Source organism: Lemur catta, chromosome 7 (genome assembly GCF_020740605.2).
Source record: "Lemur catta isolate mLemCat1 chromosome 7, mLemCat1.pri, whole genome shotgun sequence".
NCBI classification, from domain to species: Eukaryota; Metazoa; Chordata; class Mammalia; order Primates; family Lemuridae; genus Lemur; species Lemur catta.
Window position 1 is genome coordinate 99,855,808 of NC_059134.1, and position 15,067 is coordinate 99,870,874.

The window sequence follows — 15,067 nt, forward strand, 5'->3', positions numbered from 1 at the left end:
TGCACAGAGAAGCAGCATCAGCAGGTGGGTGCTGGCAACATTCGTGAATCTTCACTACAGTTCCATGAAATGGTTTCTCTATCCCACTTTGCAGATGATGGAACAGGTCAGAGATGTGAACTAATGTGCCTGTGTTCACGCAGCTAGTGAGTAGTGGAGCTATCTTTTTTTAGTACAGTCTGAGTAGAAAGCCATCATAGTTCAGGCCAAGTACTTGGTGTCTAGAGTGAGCGGTAGCCACCTGTCTCCCATTTGTCAACATGGGAGCCTCACTGCTGCCCTCGCTGGTCCCTGCCGCCACTCAGGTTGGGGATAAATAAGCCCCAGACAGGTGGGATACATCTGACAGGCCCCAACAGGCCTAGGGCCCTCCTTTCTCCATCCTCTTGTGTCTCCAAGGTTGCCAATGGCTGTCCAGATAAGTAAACCTTAGCAAGGAGATCTGCCAGCAGCCCAGATCTGGCTGAGCTGATTTTGGACTCAGACCTCAGAGGAGGGCCCCCTTCCTTCCCTTAACACATAAGTGGGAAGACATTTCAGTGTCCAAGCACTAAAACCACTCTGTCATTCTGAATATGACTGGAGGAGAGCAGGGTCACAGTCTCAGGTGGGGTTGCCATGGCAATCCAGTCACATCCATCTGGCTTTCCCAGCTCAGGTCCCAGAGGATTTTCTAGCCCTGAGAGGGAGGAAGGGAGAGAATGTGTACATTCATTTTCCCCTGCAGAAAGCTCCCTTCTGTAATGAATAGCCCAGTGCAAACTACCCTATCGTGGATGAACATAAAGGAATTCACTGTCTGCCTCATGATGTGTGAGGGAAGGAAAATTTAACTTCCAATTCTGCCAGGTGCTTTCACAGATATTATCGCATGTAATCTATAACTCCTCTGTGAAGTGGATGTTATTACCCCATTATTATCCCATTTTGTAGATGGGGAAATTGTGGTTAGGTAATATGCCCAAAGGCAGTGTCAAAATTTGAGCCCAGGTCGGTCTGACTCCAAATACCATGCTTTACTCACTAAGCCCATTGCTTATCAACTGAGAACAGCCCAAGTCGCTGCTATTGCAATGAGTTACAGAAAGCCGTCAGTGTACTGTGCGCGCAAAACAGTAATGGAAGTCCGCGAGGTAGGTCAGGGCTTATATTTAGTTCACTGGACGGGCTTGGGCAGGATACGAGGTGCCGAATGAGCAAAGCCCTGGAGTCCGGAGCTTGCACGGGGTGTTCGGCCCGGTCAGAAGTCCCCTCGGTTTGCAGAGAACACCCACCCGGAGCCCCATTTATCCCTTCCGGAAGGGGAAGTGTTAAGTGATGTTGGAGTGGTAGGTTGAGCAGGAATACTAAGCCAAACACCAAATTCGCGAAAATGCAAGTGCTACGAAACTCAGGAGCTGACGAGACCAAGGGCGTGGGGATGCCTTCCTAGAGAATATGCGTATTAAACGTATGCCAAAGCATACACAAAATTAGCAAGAACTGTTGCTTTAAGAAGCGCGCATCTTTAGCGTCACATGACCCCGACAGGTTCTTTACCGCACGGTTCGCACTGGCCAATCATGTAGCGGGAAGCCTGCTGGTGGGCGGGAACCTCGCAAGGCGCCCACTGATTGGCTGTGCTCGTGGAGGGCGTGGCCTGGGCTCCGAGCGAGGGAATTAGCGTGAGCTGGTGGAGTGGGAGCTGCCGCCGCCGCTGGCGTCTCGCTAGCCGCTTTCGCCACGCCGGAGCTCTCAGGTGAGGAAGCCTTGCCGGGGCTCAGGGACTCCCACTCCCACTGCGGGCAGCTCACTCACCGGTCTCGGCGCCCACTCCGCGGGAGCCCGCCCCCTTCACTGACCACGTGACCCAAGTTTTTGACCCCTGACCTTCTCTACCCCACCCCTTCTGGATCTGGGGTGAGCAAGGCTGGGTGGGAGGATGCGCATCCCCGAGACCAGCAGAGGTCAGTTCCCACGCTTCCTTACCGGTGTGACTAGTGGTTGAGGAGGCGGAGGAGAGCAGGCTGAGGAGGGGGAGACCTTGGTTAGGGTGTGGACTTCGTGAGGTCTTAATATGGGCACATAATAGGGAAATTCGCTCCGCGCCTTCTGCGTGCGCAAGACTTAATGCTCCCATTTTACAGAGCCGGAAACTGCACCTTAGCAATACCTGTTGGCGGGTCTAGCGTCACCGAGTGATGGGCGTTGCCAGCGCCGAGTCTTTAGGCTGCGATTCAGGCCTTGTTCTCCACACAGTTGGCCGCTCCTGAATGCGGTGTAGTGTGATGATTAGGAACAAGGGTTTGAGTTCCTGCTCCCTACTTACTTGCCTTAGTGCTTACTGGATGATCTTGGACAAGTCACGTAACATTTAACGTCTCTGAGCTTTGGTTTCCTTGCTTGTAAAATAGACAATATACCGTAATACTTTCCTTACTGATGAAGATACCATGAGGTAACCCATATAAAGCACTTAGCTCAGTACTTCAAGCGTAGCGCTATACTTAGTTCTTTCACCAAGTGTTTATTAAGGGTATATTATGTATTGACATTGTGCTGGACACTGGGTATGCAAAGGTAAGCAAACAGACATGGTTCCTTGCTGGCATGGGGCTTACAGTCTCGTGGGGCAGTAGGTGTTAATCAAAAAGGTACACAGGTATGTAATTGCAAACTTTTATAATTGTTTTGAAGGCAGAGGATGGGGACATTAGGGGATCTGGGAAGACTTGCCTGAGCAAGTCACATTTGAACTGAGATCTGAAGGAGCGAGTGGGAGTTCGCTGGACAAAGGGATTGTTGTGGGTGGAGGACTAGGAGGAGAGAGTTCCAAGTGGAGGAAGCACAATGTACAAAAGTCCTGAAGTAAGTGTTTTTGAGGAAATGAAAGGAGGCCACAGGTGGGAATGCAGAACACAAGGGAGAGCGTGGTAAGAGGTGTTGCGGAAGTAGGCAGCATATGCAGAGCCCCTGGAGCTATTTATTCCAGAGCCAATGGGGAACCATTGGGAGTGATGCCGTGGAGAGGCCTGGTAGGATGTCCATTGGATGTAGGGATGTGGGTCATTGTGGAGCTGGGCCTTGCTGCTGCTGGTGCTGATGCTTCACTTTGGCACGTGTGGGCCTACTTGCCAATGATGGTGTGCATTGTTGGAGTCAGTCATCAGCTGCTGCTTTTGTTGGGTTCTTACTCTGCCATATTCTGTGAACAGAACAGGGTCACACATTTAGGCCTTGCAGTCAAACTGGGGAAGACCATACACATGGGCATATGACAGTCCCAGATGGCATTTGGGACAGAAGACCTCAGAGACTGGATTCATCTTAAGAAAGAGGAGGAGGGGGGCATGTGGAATAGGGAGGGAGCAAGCCTGAGCAAGGCCTTGTGATGGGTCATAGGCGAGGCTGGAAGTCAATGGCTGGTCCTGTGGGGAGGAGGGCTCAGGTTCAACAGCTGAGGGGATTTGGGGCCCAATGAAGAATGTCAAACCTGGGAGTTTGAACTTTCTTTTTGTAAGCAGTATTGAAGATTTTTGAGCAAGGGAACGTCAGAATAAAAGTAGTGTTTCCATCAAAGTGTAGTGAATAGTGGTTGTAGTAACAATCAGAAGGAAGAAGACGTGAAATTTTTGTTTATAATTAATGGTGGTGACATTTTCCATTGGTGTACTGTTCTAGTCCCTTACTTTCTCATTCATCATCTTATTTTATCCTTGCAGCAACCCTATGAGTTAGAAGGGGCAGGGATTATTGTGCCTGTTTTACAATTTAGGGCTCAGACTGATGAAGGTCATGGCCAGATTTACATAGTAAGTGACAGGGCAAGGCTGGGGCCTACCTCTGTGAACACTAACGCCAGGTGCTTTCTCTGGCTTCACTGTTGTCTGCTCATTGGCCAGTGTGTATACTTCTCTGAGCCTCAGTTTCCTCATCTGGGTGCTCAGAGCTCCTTGTTTGGGAACTCGGCAGCAAGACTGGTCATGTGTTTTGAGTCACTCTCCTGGGGGAGACTGAGTTAGCATTTCGAACCTTCTTTCCCAACTCTCAGCTCCACTGGGGCCATGTCGGAGCGAGAAGAGCGGCGCTTTGTGGAGATTCCTCGGGAGTCAGTCCGGCTCATGGCGGAGAGCACAGGCCTAGAGCTGAGTGACGAAGTGGCAGCCCTGCTCGCAGAGGACGTGTGCTACCGTCTCAGGGAGGCTACGCAGGTGCATTCCCTCAGTCCCCAGTACTGCCAGTTCTCCTTGTTCCTACCTTTTTACCAACCTCCTCCCCCACTGCTTGATTCAACAAGCACACACTGGGCACCTACTCTATGCTTTGAGGGCATACAGTGTAGGCGCTCCATGCCTCTACAGAGCTCCCCTTCTAGCCATCTGGCTTCTAGCAAACAAAGCGCTTGCCAGGCATCATCTCACGTGCTCCTCACAACAGCCCTGTTGCCAGGCAGAGCAGGTGGATATTCACGTTCTGCACATGAGAAACTGAGGCACAGAGTGGGGATATGACACTGGGGGAGTTGTTTGTACAAGTGCAGAGCTGGCATCCAGGCTTTCTGATTGCTGGTGTGGTGTCCTCTTTGTCTCCTCCCGAGTCTGGCCCACCCCATGTAGGGGTTCCCACACCCCTGCTCACCATCCCCTGACTCTGGCTTCTGTTCTTCCTTCCCAGAATAGCTCTCAGTTCATGAAGCACACCAAACGGCGGAAGCTGACAGTTGAGGACTTCAACAGAGCCCTCAGATGGAGCAGTGTGGAGGTGAGTGGGGCGCAGGCTACATAGGGCTCAGGGGGCACAAGCCCACCCTATTCCATATCCAGCTCAGGGCCAGTGATGTGGCGAGACACCAAGACCAAACTCATACACAAGGGAAGCCCACAGCGCAAGGAGGCCAGGTGCCAGGTGCTGGGCCCAGTGCACAGGGCTGTGAGTTCAGCAAAGAGGGAGAAGAGGCCCTGGAGGTTAGGGAATTCTTGGAAGAGGTGGGACTTGAGCTGGGCCTTAAAGAGTGGTGAAGAACTTGAGCTTGGCTTAAACTAGGACAAGAGGAAAAGAGGGCATTCTGGGTAAGAGAAGAGTTCAAATAAAAGCGTGAGTTTTAGGATGTCCTAGTATAGTTATATTTGGGACAAGTTGTTGAAGGATGAAGGTCATGTTTAGAAGAGAGTAGTGAGTTTTCAAAATTGGGTAAGTGTGAATGAAGAGGACCAGCAGCTTGGGGCTGGGGCTCAGGACCCTTACAGTTACATGAGGAGGGATCATGTTCTTCCCCTTGACCCAGTGAGTCATGGATGCTCCAGCCAAGTTCCAAATGGTGGCTCTGAGCTCCAGCCTTCCCCCACTTCTCTTGGGCCCTCTGTGCTTCTCTCAAACATAGCAAACATAGGTTCCCTGCCCTGGTCAGTAGAGCCCCATCCTGGCTCCTGGCTACCTGTTCCCTCCCTAGATTCAGCCTGCTCTCAAATCCTCTTTTTTCGCAGGCTGTGTGTGGTTATGGATCCCAGGAGGCACTGCCCCTGCGCCCTGCCAGGGAGGGTGAGCTCTACTTTCCTGAGGACCGAGAGGTGAACCTGGTGGAGCTGGCTCTGGCCACCAACATCCCCAAAGGCTGTGCTGAGACGGCTGTCAGAGGTGGCTGCCAGGGTCCTGCATGGGATGGGGACCAGAGCTGGGCCATCAGAAGAGTGGTGATGGGATGGCTGGAGGGAGGAGCAGAACTTGAAGGAGTAGGTGGTGCTACAAGGGGCAAAACCCCATGTTGACACATCTCTCTGCTCTGGTTCTAGTTCACGTCTCCTACTTGGATGGCAAAGGGAACCTGGCACCTCAAGGATCAGGTAAGGGTCTTGGGTGCAGTGGCTCACGCCTATAATCCTGGCACTCTGGGAGGCCAACGGAGGAGGATCACTTGAGGTCAGAAGTTGAGACCAGCCTGAGCCACATAGTGAGACCCCGTCTCCACAAAAAATAGAAAAATTAGCCGGGCATGGCGATGTGTACCTGTAGTCCTAGCTACTCAGGAGGCTGAGGCAGGAGGATCACTTGAGCCCAGGAGTTTGAGGTTGCTGTGAGCTATGACGATGCCACTGCACTCTAGCTCAGGCAACAGAGCAAGACTCTGTCTCAAAAAAAAAAAAAAAAAAATTAGGATCAGGTAAAGGGTAGTGTAGGGAATGGTCCCTCTGGATGGACTTTGCTCCCTTAGGTGCTGAGGGTGGTGCCTCTGTGCCTTTGGGCCTGCCTCTGATGAGTGTTTACTACTGCCTGCCTTGTACCGTGCCCTGAGTGGGCACTGGTCCCTGCCCAGAGGGCTCAGAGTTGGAGATGGGAGCCCAGACCTGTAACCGGTCATGACGCAGTGTGTTAGATGCTAGAATGGAAGTCTTGGCATCATGCTGGGGTCCCTGAGGGGAGGTGTCTCACCTCCAGGGTATGCTGAGCAGAGCTTCACGGAGTCTGAGGCTTGTGGGAATCCACGTGGCAGGGGGTGGGTAGGAGCCAGTGGATAGAGCACAGAGATATGCAGAGCCTGCGTGGTTAGGGCTGAGCAGGCTGCTGAGAGCAGTGAGAGTCTCTGTGCTCTGGCTGTCCCGTCCGAACAGCTCCTTATGGATGCGTGTGGGGGTGGCGGTTGTGGGGAGCAGGCTGAGGAGGCTGCGAGAGAGCCAGCTGTCCACCCCTCCCGTTTCCCGCCCATCCTCTCTCAGTGCCCAGCGCCGTGTCCTCCCTGACGGATGACCTTCTCAAGTACTATCAGCAGGTGACTCGGGCTGTGCTAGGGGATGATCCCCAGCTGATGAAGGTGAGCGAGTGGGTCCAAGTTGGGGGCACAAAGTTGGACTTTTAAATTTCCATGAACTTGAATATGCCTATTTCCTGTCCTCTCCAGACTGATGGACCGAGGTGAGTGGAAGCTGCTCTCAGCTGGGTGTGGTGTTCTAAGGTTAGCCCTCCTGTGGGGGCTCAGGTGATCAGTCTCCTTACACCGTCATTCTGGAGCCCACTCTCTGGGGTTTCTATTGATTGGGGCCAAATGGGGCATCCACATTGTAGCCTTTATTTGTCTGGACTTGGGAAGGAGAGAGGGAAAATAGAGGGGCCAGATCCGGGTGCCCAGCCAGGCTGCTGTGAGACACCTGCTCTTCAGCTCTTGGTCCCTAGGCCTCACACTGGTCCCTGCTGCTTTAGCCTCTGGGTACCACCCATGATCAACCTCTCCTGTCCGGAGTCAGATGAGGGCTGGTTTGGTGGTTTGCTCAGTCATGTGACTGCTCCCACATGAGAGTTTATATGTTGCATGTCTTCACGTGTCTGGCTGCTGCTATTTCTCTTGCAAAATTAGGAACGATGCTACCAGACATTCCTGCCTTCAAAACTGGGCTCCTGCTCCCCAGACACAGTGCAGGTGGCTGGCTGTGGGCCTGGAAGCTGAGCTGCTTCCTCACTGGTCTTTTGTCTGATTTCACGGCTGCTAGGCTGACGATCTTTATCCAAAGGACTTTGGAGGGCACAGGTGATGGAGGTTCAGGGCTTTTACTCACTTTTTTCCTCCTTATAAAAGCAATACCAATATATGTTTATTGTAGAAGTACATACACTACAAAAACATACAAAGTGGAAATACTCCTATTCCTCTCCCCCTTTTTATTCTATGTATACACTATTATAGTATAAACCTAAGTGGTATTATGTTAAACATCTGGTTTTATAACTTGCTTTTCTCAATTAAAAATATGTTGGATATTTAGATTTATTCATTTTTGTTATTACAGATAGTGCTGTGTGTGGGTATATGTATGAGTGGGTTTCTGTGGGTTAAATTTATAGAATTGCTGGGCCGGGCGCAGTGGCTCACACCTGTAATCCTAGCACTCTGGGAGGCTGAGGTAGGAGGATCACTTGAGCTAAGGAGTTCGAGACCAGCCTGAGCAAGAGCGAGACCCTGTCTCTACTAAAAATAGAAATCATATGGACAGCTAAAAGTATATAGAAAAATTAGCTGGGAATGGTGGCGCATGCCTGTAGTCCCAGCTACTTGGCAGGCTGAGGCAGGAGGATCGCTTGAGCCCAGGAGTTTGAGGTTGCTGTGACCTAGGCTGACGCCACGGCACTCTAGCTCAGGCGACAGAGTGAGACTCAAAAAAAAAAAAAAGGTAGAATTGCTAGATCAAAGAGTATGAACATTTAAAATTGTAATACGTGAATAGAGTAGTAAACTGCCCTCCAGAACAATGGCAGTTTATACTCAGGGCTGGTGGATCCAGTGCAGTCTGGGCCCTTCCTTTTAGGTCGCTCTCCAGGACTTGCAGACGAACTCCAAGATTGCAGCGCTCCTGCCTTACTTTGTTTATGTGGTCAGTGGGGTAAGTGACCAGGCTGGGGCAGGGAGAATGTTTTGTGGGGAGGAGTTGACACAGCAGTGTGTAGGGCTCATGGCAGGTGCTGGCAGAATGGTGGACTCCAGCCTGCCCCCTTACTAGCTTACGTCCCTCTAAGCTACCTTCTTCTACCAACAGGTAAAATCTGTAAGCCATGACCTGGAGCAGCTGCACCGGCTTCTGCAGGTGGCACGGAGCCTGGTTCGGAATCCACACCTCTGCCTGGGACCCTACGTCCGCTCCCTGGTGGGCAGTGTCCTCTACTGTGTCCTGGAGCCACTGGCTGCCTCCATCAACCCCCTGAATGACCACTGGACTCTGCGGGATGGGGCTGCCCTCCTGCTCAGCCACATATTCTGGTAATCACTGGGCCTAGAGCGGAGCAAAGGGTGGGACTGCTGCAGAGCTGAGTGGGTTGGGGTAGAGGGATGGGGTGAAGCCTCTGGCTTCTGTGTTGAGAGGATGGGGAATCTCTTCCCTTAGAGCTTCCTAGCTGGTGTGCTGTGGCACACTGGGATTCTAGAATTGGATTACAAATATGCCAAGGTATTGGTTCTTCAGCCCTCACTTCCTGGGCCAGTCACCTTTGGCAGCCTCATTCATAAACCCCAGCATACCCTAGTGTGCCAGACAAATGCTGTTCTCCTTGTGTGCTGTGTCTTGTGCTCAGTTGGGCAGTGCCAAGTCTCATTCCCCTCCCTGACTGAATATTGCTCCCACAGGACTCATGGAGACCTTGTAAGTGGCCTCTATCAGCAGATCCTGCTCTCCCTGCAGAAGGTCCTGGCAGACCCTGTGCGGCCTCTGTGCTCTCACTATGGAGCTGTGGTGGGGCTACATGCTCTTGGCTGGAAGGTGAGGACCCTGGCCTTTCTCACAGACAGAGCCATAAGAGCTCTTATTTGTGTTAGAAAAATAGTATGTTTGTTTTTTATCATAAAAATGATAAATGCTTGCTGCCACTATGTACTAAATTCTTGCTTTAGGCCAGGCTTAGTGATAGCTTTAATTTTTTGTTTTTGTTTTTAAGACATGGTCTTGCTCTGTCACCCAGGCTAGAGTGCAGTGCTGTTGTCATAGCTCACTGCAACCTCGAACTCCTGGGCTCAAGCAGTGTTCCCACCTGAGCTTTCCAAGTCACTGGGAATACAGGTGAGTGCCATAATACCCAGCTATTTTTACTTTTGTCGAGATGGGTTCTTGCTATGTTGCCCAGGTTGGCCTCCAACTCTTGGCCTCACATGATCATCCGCCTCAGTCTCCCAAAGTGCTGGGATTGTTGACTTGAGGCCCGGAATTCAAGACCAGCCTGGAAAGCATACCAATACCCCATCTCTACAAAAAATTTAAAAATTAGCTGGGTGTGGTGGTGCTCAGCTGTAGTGCCAGCTACTCAGGAGGCTGAGGTTAGAGTACTGCTTAAGCCCAGGAGTTCAAGGCTGCAGTCAGCCATGATTGCGCCAGTGCACTCCAGCCTGCGTGACAGAGCTAGACTGTCTCTAAAATTAAAAAAAAATTACTTTGTAATCTTAGTTTTATCATTAATTTATATTGAACTTTTATCAATTGCTTTTTCTGCATCCTTTGAAATGATTATAAGGTTTTTCTGCTTTTGTCTGCCAATGTGACTAATTATAGATTTTCCAGTATTAATAGTAAACCATCTTTACAATTCTAGGATAAACTCAGTTTGGTCACTGTATAGTCTTTTTTTTTTTTTTTTTTTTTATGGCTCCCTCCCTTCCCTCAATCATGGTATAGTCTTTTTTTTTTTGAGACAGAGTCTCGCTTTGTTGCCTGGGCTAGAGTGAGTGCCGTGGCTTCAGCCTAGCTCACAGCAACCTCAGACTCCTGGGCTTAAGCGATCCTACTGCCTCAGCCTCCCGGGTAGCTGGGACTACAGGCATGCGCCACCATGCCCGGCTAATTTTTTCTATGTATATATTTTAGTTGGCCAGATAATTTCTTTCTATTTTTAGTAGAGACAGGATCTCGCTCTTGCTCAGGCTGGTCTCAAACTCCTGAGCTCAAACAATCCACCTGCCTCGGCCTCCCAGAGTGCTAGGATTACAGGCGTGAGCCACCGCGCCCAGCCAATCATGGTATAGTCTTAAAAAAACCCAATATCTTTATTAATGTATTTTTATATACTATAGTCTTGTGTTTGCTAAATTTTAAAAGGATTTAACTATATTCATGAATGAAATCAGTCATAAGTTTCCTCTCATGTACTGTCCTTGTCTGGTTTTTTTTTAATTTTATTTTTAAAACATTTTAGCAAATTTTTTTTTTTTTTTTTTTTTTTGAGACAGAGTCGCACTCTGTTGCCCTGGGTAGAGTGCAGTGGTGTCACAGTAGCTGACCTCAAACTCCTGGGCTCAAGAGAGCCTCCTGCTTCAGCCTCCGAAGTAGCTGGGACTACAGGTGCATGCCATGATGCCCAGCTAATTTTTTTATTTTTAGCAGAGACGGGGTCTCACTCTTGCTCAGGCTGGTCTCTAACTCCTGAGCTCAAGCTATCCTCCCACCTGGGCCTCCCAGAGTGCTAGGATTACAAGGCGTGAGCCACCATGCCCAGCCCTTGTCTGGTTTTAGTATCAGAGTTATACTGCCTTCAGAACAAGATGAGGAGGGATTTTTTATATTTGTTTTTATAAAATTGAGACCATCTTTTCTCCATGTAGACCTTTGTAAATCTTGACATGTTTTCTTTGTAGTTAATTTTTAACTACTGTTTCAATGTCTTTCACAGTTATAGATTTAAGTTTTTATACTATTTTTGAGTCAGCAGTAAATTGCACTTTTCTAGGAGTTTCACAATTTTGTCAACATTTTCAAATGTTTATGCTGGGGATAAGTGACCAAAGAACTCTGCCTTATCCATCAAAGCTCATCACAAGTGTCATCTCCTCTGTGAATTCGTAATTGTTTTCCCCCAAACTAATCACAGGATTTAAAATTGCATAATTGGAGTCCAAGTTTCTGATTGGTAGTTTTTGTGCAGATGGTCTGAACTGAGTCCCAATGTACATATACGTGAGGCCAGTATTTGTACTGGATAACAGTGTGCAAACTGTAAACTGCTTTGTTGTTAGCAACAGACATTACTTAGCCCCTCTTAGCCCTTGGCACATATAGCAGTGATAGTGAGGTCACTTTTTATTGCCTGTTTTTGTCCCATGTCTTTATCCCTAGTGCTTACCAAAGGCTTGGGCATACAGGAGGTTCCCAATAAATGTTGGTTGAACATGCCATCCAGGGAATTTAGGGGTTCCTGAAAAGCAGTAAGCAACAAAGAGGTGTTTACTGCATTCATTCTCTTCCAGGCAGTAGAACGAGTCCTGTACCCACACCTGTCCACTTACTGGACAAACCTGCAGGCTGTGCTGGATGATTATTCAGTATCTAATGCCCAGGTCAAAGCAGATGGGCACAAAGTCTATGGAGCCATTCTGGTGAGTGCCAGTCCCTCCCCCGTTTGAGCTCAGCTACTCAGCGGGCTTACTTTGGAATAGTTGGTGGGCCCAGGTTCCTCCCAGTTCTTGTCTATCCTAGTCTCCTACTCTTATAGGTGGCCGTAGAGCGACTGCTGAAGATGAAGGCTCAGGCAGCAGAGCCCAACCGGAGTAGCCAAAGCGGCAGTGGGTGCCGGCGTCCTGACGACCTGCCTTGGGACAGCCTTCTCCTGCAAGAGTCTTCCTCCGGGGGCGGTGCAGAGCCAGGCTTTGGGTCTGGACTCCCGCTGCCATCAGGGGCCGCGGGGCCGGAGGACCCTTCTCCTTCAGTGACCCTGGCGGACATCTACCGGGAGCTGTACGCTTTCTTCGGTGACAGTCTGGCAACTCGCTTCGGCACAGGCCAGCCCGCGCCCACGGCCCCGCGGCCGCCCGGGGACAAGAAGGAGCCGGCGGCCGCCCCGGACTCGGTGCGGAAGATGCCCCAGCTGACCGCCAGCGCCATGGTCAGCCCGCACGGCGACGAGAGCCCTCGAGGAGGCGGCGGCGGCCCGCCGTCGGCTTCCGCGCCCGCCGCCTCTGAAAGCAGGCCGCTGCCGCGTGTGCACCGGGCGCGGGGGGCGCCCCGGCAGCAGGGTCCCGGCGCCGGCACCCGCGACGTCTTCCAGAAGAGCCGCTTCGCCCCGCGCGGCACCCCCCATTTCCGGTTTATCATCGCTGGGCGGCAGGCCGGGAGGCGCTGCCGCGGGCGCCTTTTCCAGACTGCCTTCCCCGCGCCGTACGGGCCCAGCCCGGCCTCCCGCTACGTGCAGAAGCTGCCCATGATTGGCCGCACCGGCCGCCCCGCCCGCCGCTGGGCGCTCTCGGACTACTCGCTGTACCTGCCGCTCTGAGCGGCGTGCGCCCCCGCCTCTGTAAATAAAGCCCGCCCGGAAGTGACGTGTGCGTGGGTCGCGCCGGATGAGGCGGGGCTTGGGTGGTTGGCTCCTGCGGCGGCGCTTCCTGGTGGTTGGGGCGCCATGGCGCTGCCCTGGCTGCAGCGCGTCGAGCTCGTGCTCTTTGCTGCCGCCTTCTTATGCGGGGCTGTGGCGGCCGCGGCGCTGACCCGGACCCAGGTGCGGCTGCGGGGCGGGGCCAGCCTGGGGGCCGGGGCGGGTAGGCTGGGGGGCTGGCTGATCCTGACTTGGAGAAGCCACTACCGTTTTTTGGCCCTGCTTGCTGCTGCTGCTAGGAGTTGGGAGGCTGGCGGGCGCCAGCCTGCAGCTGAAATGCAGCGACGTTAATCCTACTCTGGTCCGCTGGACCAGGTCATACTTCGAAGTCGTTCGCTCTCCAAAGGGACAAGTTGTCAGGAATGTGTTACAGCACTAGTCGAGCCTGGTGGCTCCCGCTGCATAACCTTACCCTGGTTATGAAACAGAAGTTGGCCCAGGCCCTGCCTTCATCTGTTAAATCAGAAGCCATTGTGCTTAACCACGCCGAGAAATAAAGCATAGTGAAGAGGCGATGATTACGCCACAACATGATTGCAATACGACGTGTTAAGTGATAAAATAGCAATGTAGAAGACGCTTCCGTAAAGGCAGAAACCAGTAATTTACATTGAATGTTTACTCCAGCCAGCCAGTCTTGTTAATAAACACGTGTTGATTTAATCCCCATAAAGTGAGCACTAGTATATCTATTGCAGATTAGGAAACATTGGAGATAGTTACTTGTTGAAGGTTACACAAGATCTGAATTTACTGTAGGATTTCTGCAGAGGGGAGACCGGAACTTTTGAAGCTTCTATTAAAGCCTATTTCCTGATCTTTTTTGCCACTGCAGCTGTGATTCCCCAACGGGCCCTCTCCTCTAATCTTCCGGTCCCCTAAGTAGGAATTGACAATGCACAAGTAACTTAGTGGTCCTGGCCTAGGGTATCCGTAACACTTGCCGTGAGCCTGCATCCAGAGGCACTATCCTGAAATCTAGGACTCAGCAGCTTCTCTTCACAGGGTTCCTTCAGGGGTAGCTGTCCACTATATGGTGTGGCTGCCCTGAATGGCTCCTCCCTGGCCTTATCCCACCCGTCGGCCCCATCCCTCTGCTACTTTGTAGCTGGGGCCTCTGGTCTCCTGGCCCTCTACTGCCTCCTGCTTCTGCTCTTCTGGGTCTACAGCAGCTGCATCGAGGACTCCCACAGGTGACTGCCCCACCCTGAGGGTCAAGGGCTAAGGTGGGATGTGTCCCATCTCTGCCACAAGGCTTGCTCTTTCCCCCTCACAGAGGTCCAGTAGGGCTCCGCATTGCACTGGTCATCTCAGCTATAGCCATCTTCCTGGTCTTAGTGTCTGCCTGTATCCTTCGATTTGGCACCAGTTCCCTCTGCAACTCCATCGTCTCCCTGAACAATACAATTAGGTAATGGCAGAGGGAGGGAAGCCTGGCTAGGGCTGTCTACCTTCCCTCTGCAGAGTGGGCCCCATAACTTCTCTTTTTATCCCCATCAGTTGCTCTCATCTAAAAGGGTACCTGGACACAGGTGTGTATGTCTCCCTTTTCTCACAACTGTCTCTTTGACCTCACAGCTGCTCTGAAGCCCAGAAAATTCCATGGACACCACCTGGAACAGCTCTGCAATTTTACTCCAACCTACACAATGCTGAAGTGAGGCCCTGGGAAATGAAAGACTGGGTGGAGACCCAGAGATACATAGATGTTCATTTTAAGTATTTGTACTGTAAAGGTCCTCACCTGTGTTATTATGGGCTTGGCCTAGCCTGACACCAGATAAGAAAGGTGTGGGTGGGAAGTACCGGATCTGAGATGACTCCATTCCTCACACTCCTGTTCCTCTCTCCCACAGACCTCTTCTTGGGTGAATTTGGTACTGTGGTGTGTGGTCTTGGTGCTCCAGGTCATGCAATGGAAGTCTGAAGCTACCCCATACCGGCCTCTGGAGAGGGGGGACCCTGAGTGGAGCTCTGAGACAGATGCTCTCCTTGGGCCACGCCTTTCCCATTCCTGAAGAGTAACCAGAGCGCTTCCTGCAGCCAAAGACTCCGAGCCCAAGTGCCTGCAATCCTCTTTCCCCCACATTGCCCTGTTTATGCTGGGAGCCTCCATTTTCCCTCCACGAGGGAAACATGATGACAGGCCCCCCCAACCTCTCTTCCCATAGCTGTTTTTGTACCAAAATATTATTACTTTCTTCATCTTGGTACTGAGTTCTTGATATTAAAGCAGTAGATGGGAGGAAGGAGGAAAGGC

The 15,067-nt window shown here is 51.4% G+C and overlaps 2 protein-coding genes across 6 annotated transcripts; both read left to right on the top strand.

Annotated features, from left to right (window-relative positions):
• The first annotated feature begins 1,632 nt into the window (after positions 1 to 1,632).
• TAF6L (TATA-box binding protein associated factor 6 like) lies at positions 1,633 to 12,754 on the top strand. 5 transcript variants are annotated; one of them, XM_045555875.1, is made up of 11 exons: positions 1,633 to 1,738; positions 4,031 to 4,190; positions 4,654 to 4,740; positions 5,463 to 5,613; positions 5,769 to 5,819; positions 6,690 to 6,784; positions 8,271 to 8,345; positions 8,499 to 8,719; positions 9,083 to 9,215; positions 11,687 to 11,815; positions 11,932 to 12,754. In XM_045555875.1, exons 2-11 carry the CDS (start codon positions 4,044 to 4,046, stop codon positions 12,706 to 12,708), a joined length of 1,866 nt encoding a protein of 621 aa, XP_045411831.1. In that variant the 5' UTR covers positions 1,633 to 1,738; positions 4,031 to 4,043; the 3' UTR covers positions 12,709 to 12,754. The 5 variants fall into 5 exon arrangements, with proteins under 5 accessions (XP_045411831.1, XP_045411833.1, XP_045411832.1 ...); XM_045555877.1 differs by lacking the exon at positions 1,633 to 1,738 and adding an exon at positions 1,864 to 1,899; XM_045555876.1 differs by lacking the exon at positions 1,633 to 1,738 and adding an exon at positions 1,876 to 1,946.
• Positions 12,755 to 12,773: 19 nt separating this feature from the next.
• On the top strand, positions 12,774 to 15,017 carry TMEM179B (transmembrane protein 179B). The gene is made up of 5 exons (XM_045555959.1): positions 12,774 to 12,930; positions 13,813 to 14,000; positions 14,084 to 14,218; positions 14,386 to 14,464; positions 14,664 to 15,017. Exons 1-5 carry the CDS (start codon positions 12,835 to 12,837, stop codon positions 14,823 to 14,825), a joined length of 660 nt encoding a protein of 219 aa, XP_045411915.1. The 5' UTR covers positions 12,774 to 12,834; the 3' UTR covers positions 14,826 to 15,017.
• Positions 15,018 to 15,067: the final 50 nt, after the last annotated feature.